Raw genomic sequence first — 5,530 nt, forward strand, 5'->3', positions numbered from 1 at the left:
TACCCAGAGTTGAGCTTAAATTTTAATTAAAAATTAAATTGATCATTTAGAGTAGGTATCTACAATGGCTAAATTTGTTTTTCACTTCTATAGAGTATTTTCCTTTACATATATAAATTGATTATCAACAACATAAATCATAATTTGATATGATTTGATATTTAAAAATATAAATATTTGATATTTAAAAAGATAAAGTCAAATTTTTGTTTATGTTATGCATTATATTCTATAGGTATATGTTTGTCACTCCTCCAAAATTCAAGTATTAAATGCAAAATAGTCTCAGGAGGACATGTAAAATCCATGAAACAGAAACTTTCATTTGCATCTTAACAAATTATGGATAGGCATTCAGTCTGAACACACTTTCTCTAGACTAGCTATATTTTGTAGAAATATTCGGAGAAGTCTTCATCAAGATATTTCTGATTCCATCACAAGCCATTACTGGGGCAATTTCAAGTCTTTATATAATGAATGAGAAGAAAGTCACACTTCCATCAAACAGCCAATATAGGACTCATTCTGCAGCAGGTAATCTAAGACAGATATAACAGAAGAAATATTAAGGATTAGCCAATATGCTAAGTGTAGTGGATGGCATCTTCATTTTTGTTATAATTAGTGAGTCAGTATTGGGCACGTTAGGGAATGGATTTATTGGACTTGTAAACTGCATTGACTGTGCCAAGCATAAGTTCTCTACGATTGGCTTTATTCTAACTGGCTTAGCTATTTCTAGAATTTGTCTGATATGGTTACTAATTGCAGATGGATTTATGCATATATTCTCTCCAGATATATATTTATCTAATGCATTCAACCTAGTTGAAGGTATTAGTTACTTTTGGTTAATTATTAATCAATCAAGTATATGGTTTGCCACAAGCCTCAGCATCTTCTATTTCCTGAAGATAGCAAATTTTTCCAACACCATATTTCTCTGGTTGAAGAACAGAATAAACAGGATTCCTACCTTTCTGATGGGATGCTTACTTATTTCATGGTTACTTAGTTTTCCACACACTGTGAAGATGTTTAATGATCATAAAATGAAGAATGCCACAGTCTGGCTTTTCAACATGAATAGAAGTGAATACTTTATTAAACAGGTTTTGCTAAATCTGGGAGTCATTTTTTCCTTTACACTATCCCTAATTACATGTGTTTTGTTAATCATTTCCCTTTGGAGACACAACAGGCAGATGCAATTGAATCTGACAGGATTCAGGGATGTCAACACAGAAGCTCATGTGAAGGCAATGAAAGTTTTGGTATCTTTCATCATCCTCTTTATCTTGTATTTTGTAAGCATTATCATAGAAATATCAATTTTTTCTGTGCCAGAAAACAAACTTCTGCTTATGTTTGGAATAACGACCAGTGTCATCTATCCCTGGGGTCATTCATTTATCTTAATTCTAGGAAACAGCAAACTAAAGCAAGCCTCTTTGAGGGCACTGCAGCAATTAAAGTGCTGTGAAAAACGGAAAAGTCTCAGAGCCACATAGACATCTTCAGGGCAAATGAATGTACCATGAAAATAATCCAGTGAATAAATCCTTGAAGATATGTTTCATTGCACTGCATTCTCGCATTGTTTTTTAACTGTGTCATTAAAGATCACTGAAATCTTCCATAATTGTTTTGACTACGTTTCAGGGAATCTCAGTCTTTGAGGAGATTTTAATCTCACATGCAAATTCGGTGGCTTGGTCAGTTTCCCTACCCTGCAACTTCTTTCTACAAACTGCCTAGAGGAAAAACATCAGCCTGGAGATTGTTCACTGTAAAGATTACCACAGTGAGAAGAAGCTCGAAAACAAGACTTCTTGTTGTGCTTTACCTGACTTTTCGGAAGCAAGGACACTCATTCTCCAAGACAACCCAAAGAAAAAAAAAAAAAGAAAGTTAGATCAATCTTGACATTTAGGACATAAAAGTGAGGACAGATGGGATGCTTCTTTTCAGTGTGCTATTTTAATTATTTAAAGGGTTTTTTGTTTTCATTTTTTTAATCTAACATTATTTTTTATTGGTGTATGTTTGATGTGTAGCAAATAGTCATAGTAATAGATGTAGTAATGTGAAATATAGCTAGGTAAATGAGAGTCTAGTTGGGGGATATGGGATCAAAACACTGATGAAATAAATGTGCTCTTCAAAATCAGTGACTTGAGATAAGGCAGGTTATGAACCAATTATAGTTAAGGTTTTTATGGAAGCATAAATCCAAAGGATGCAAGATTCAACACAGTCCCTGACCAAAGGATACAAGATGAACACAGGATAGAATCTGTGTGAAAGATGAAATGTTCTGCCTTAAGGTTTCATACACACACACACACACATTCATATACACAGACTTGCACTCACAGACATGTTTCAAATTTCAAGTTTTAAAGTGGATTTTTATGTCCAACCCAGGTTATAAACTCAGTGACTTATTTTGGCAACTTCCAAAAGTGCTTTGATCGCATACTTATAGCCTGATGTGTGAAATATTTCCAACTATAAGGGCTTAATTAATTTTCTATGTCAGGTTTCCAAATCAATACTTTTATATTTTTAAACTATTGTTTTAGAATGCACAGACAGTTAAAAGATAACAGGAAAAAAAAAACCTAATGCCACTGCCTGTTTCAACCAAATATATCAGTTAACTTATTTGAAATTACACTGTATAAAGAACTATGCTCTCCACATAGATTATGTTGAATATGTAGAATTTATTCATTTTCTCATGTTTTCAAAAAATGATTTGTAATAATAATTTTAAGAGGTACATAATAGCTCCCCTTGCAAATATACAATAATATACTTAATGTTTATCATATTGTTTACATTTAAGTTGTCTTCAGTTTTCCACTGTTAGAAATAAACAGAGTATTACAGAGCACGAATGCTATTCATGCATTCAATAAATATTTTTAATGCTAACTCTGCTAGGTATTGAGGATACAGTAGTGAACAAGTAACCAGTATAATGGATAATATATTCTAATAGAAAGCAAGTGACTAGCTGGCTAACTTGAACAATAAACTTACGATATTGGGAGAGAAAAACTATAGGGTGCTGACGTGACCTGGTCTTGGGAACAGACAAGATGTCACTGAAGTTAAGATGATTTAGTTTGAAATCTAAATAATGTGTAGGAGGAGTAAGGTGGACAAAGGAGGAGAAATTTGGGATGGGAAAGCATCATGTCGAGGTCTTGAGACAAGAAGGAGTGGAGGGCATTCCAGAAACCAAAGGTTCAGTAGGACTAGTATATAGACCGAACACTATGAAAATTATTTTTAAGGAAAATTCCAATGGCGAGAAATTTGATAAATTCCTTTCAGAGTTGATAAATTGCCCTGTAGAAATAGTAAACCCATGTTAATAGTGAGAAAATATTCCTCTTGTTCCAATCTCAAAATTAAGAAGGTTACTATATTTAATGTCATTACCTTGATTACAAAAATATCTTTACTTCTCATATATTTGCTTACTAGTGAAGTTAAGCATTATTACAGGATTAACCAATAGCATATACTTTTTGGGAATTGTTCATTTGTTTATTCTTGCTTTTCCATGTCTGATAGTTTTTCTTACCAATTTTGTAACTGCTTTATATAATAACACTATGCTATATATGTGTTATGATTTTTCTTAATTTGATGTTTAGTAAGTAATTCAGTTTATAATGTTTGGGAAAACAGGTGGGTAATTTATACGATCTCATATTAATTTATGTTTTCTTCTGCTATTTTTGCCAATATTCACTTATTTTAATTGATACCTGTTCCTTTTATCAAAAACTCCATTTTGTGCTATAAAATACAGTTTCATTGCATCTAAAATTAGAAGATACAAAAATGTATAAAGAAGAATTTGATTATGCACATTTGCAGTACTCAACTAACCATTGTTAACGTGTTTCTACATACATTGTAATCTCAAGATAGATAACAGCTAGATAATAATCATGTTACTTTTAAAAATCTGTTTTGATGAGAGTTATATATAAACTGGATGGACAGGTTCTTTATCTGTGAGTATTGGGAATATACATAGTTTTTATTTTCTTATAGTATGATGTAATTTTCTATACAATAATTTATGTCATAAGAAAAATATAATTAAAGATGAGGCATGTGAAAAAATATCTGTTAGTAATACTTGCTTTGAGAAAAAAGAGAAAGAGAAAGAACCTTCCTTCGCATTTGCGCAGACTGTATAAGCGCCAATGCTGATGCCTGCTGCCTTTGTAGGTCTGTTGTTTGTACTTACTTTCAATTGTGTTGACTTGGACTTCACATTTTATGATTTTATTTTGAACTCAGTTTTATTAGAATATTATCTGTGGGAATTCTTTGAGGTCAAGTTTACAGCGTAGTCTGCCAGGAAGAGTTTGACTTTGTGAAAGCTGACTGGGGTGACTTCCAGTCTCAACTTCTTTAAGCTAAACTTTTCAGTTTGTAATGTCTTAGACTATAAAATTTAACTTCTAGTCCCAAATATACACGAGTAAAAGGCTATTATTACAAATTCTTAGAGCAACAAATCTTTACATTCCGCTTTCATTGCAGTGCCCTGGCTGAGTGTTAAGTACTTCTACTTTAACCTTTTGCTGGACCTGTATTATTTTCTCACCTGCTTATTAAGGTTTTGCCTTTCAGCGATCTTGGTTTATTGGTAGAATCCAACCACACTTCTAATTTTGGAGAGGTCCAAGCCAGCTATATTATCCTAAATGCATATGGTCTTTTAAAACCTTAACACTGGTTTATGAATGGGTGAAGAAAGTGGTATATGTATACAGTGGAATACTATTTAGCCATAACAATTTTCTTAAAAGAATGAAATGTCGTTTGCATCAACATGGATGAAACGGGAAGACATTATTGTACATGAAATAAGCCAGAAACAAAAAGTTAAACACCACATATTCTCGCTCAAGTAAGAAAACTAAAAAAAGAAGATCTGGTGGAAATAAAAAAAAAGAACAGAGTATGCCAGAAGCTGGGAAGGCTAGGGGTTTATAAAAGTATACAAAATGCAGCTGGATAGGAGGAATCAATTCTAGTGTTTTACAGGACTATAGAATGACTATAGCTAATATTAATAAATAGTTTTAAATATGAGGAAGAAGGATTTTAATATTCCCAACAAAGAAATGATAAACGTTTGAGATGACAGATCTTCTAATTAACCTATCTAATCACTAAACATTTTATGTTTGAAAACATCACTATGTACTTGACAAATATGTACAGTTATTATCATATAATGTAAAAAAACAGCCTGTTGCATAGGAAGAGTGATGCCATCCTGAAGCAAAACTACCATGAAGATTGACGTTTAACTCTTGCATACCAAGGTATTCTGCAGCAAGTTCTTTAAACAATGCCTGTGACATAGATAGCCCATCAAAAAGATGTTTATCTAACCTTCTTAAGGGTCACAAGTTTTAGCAAGTGAGTCAGAGGTGTGAACAGCTGCACATGTTTATCCAAAAAGCTTAATATATACAGGATACTT

The 5,530-nt window shown here is 32.5% G+C and overlaps 1 protein-coding gene across 1 annotated transcript; it reads left to right on the forward strand.

The window, feature by feature from the left end:
• Positions 1-236: 236 nt before the first annotated feature.
• On the forward strand, positions 237-1,535 carry TAS2R10 (taste 2 receptor member 10). Its single transcript, XM_032254301.1, has one exon. It carries the CDS (start codon positions 585-587, stop codon positions 1,512-1,514), a length of 930 nt encoding a protein of 309 aa, XP_032110192.1. The 5' UTR covers positions 237-584; the 3' UTR covers positions 1,515-1,535.
• Positions 1,536-5,530: the final 3,995 nt, after the last annotated feature.

Source organism: Sapajus apella, unplaced genomic scaffold, assembly GCF_009761245.1.
Source record: "Sapajus apella isolate SASKATOON/1434 unplaced genomic scaffold, GSC_monkey_1.0 scaffold86, whole genome shotgun sequence".
Lineage (NCBI taxonomy): Eukaryota > Metazoa > Chordata > Mammalia > Primates > Cebidae > Sapajus > Sapajus apella.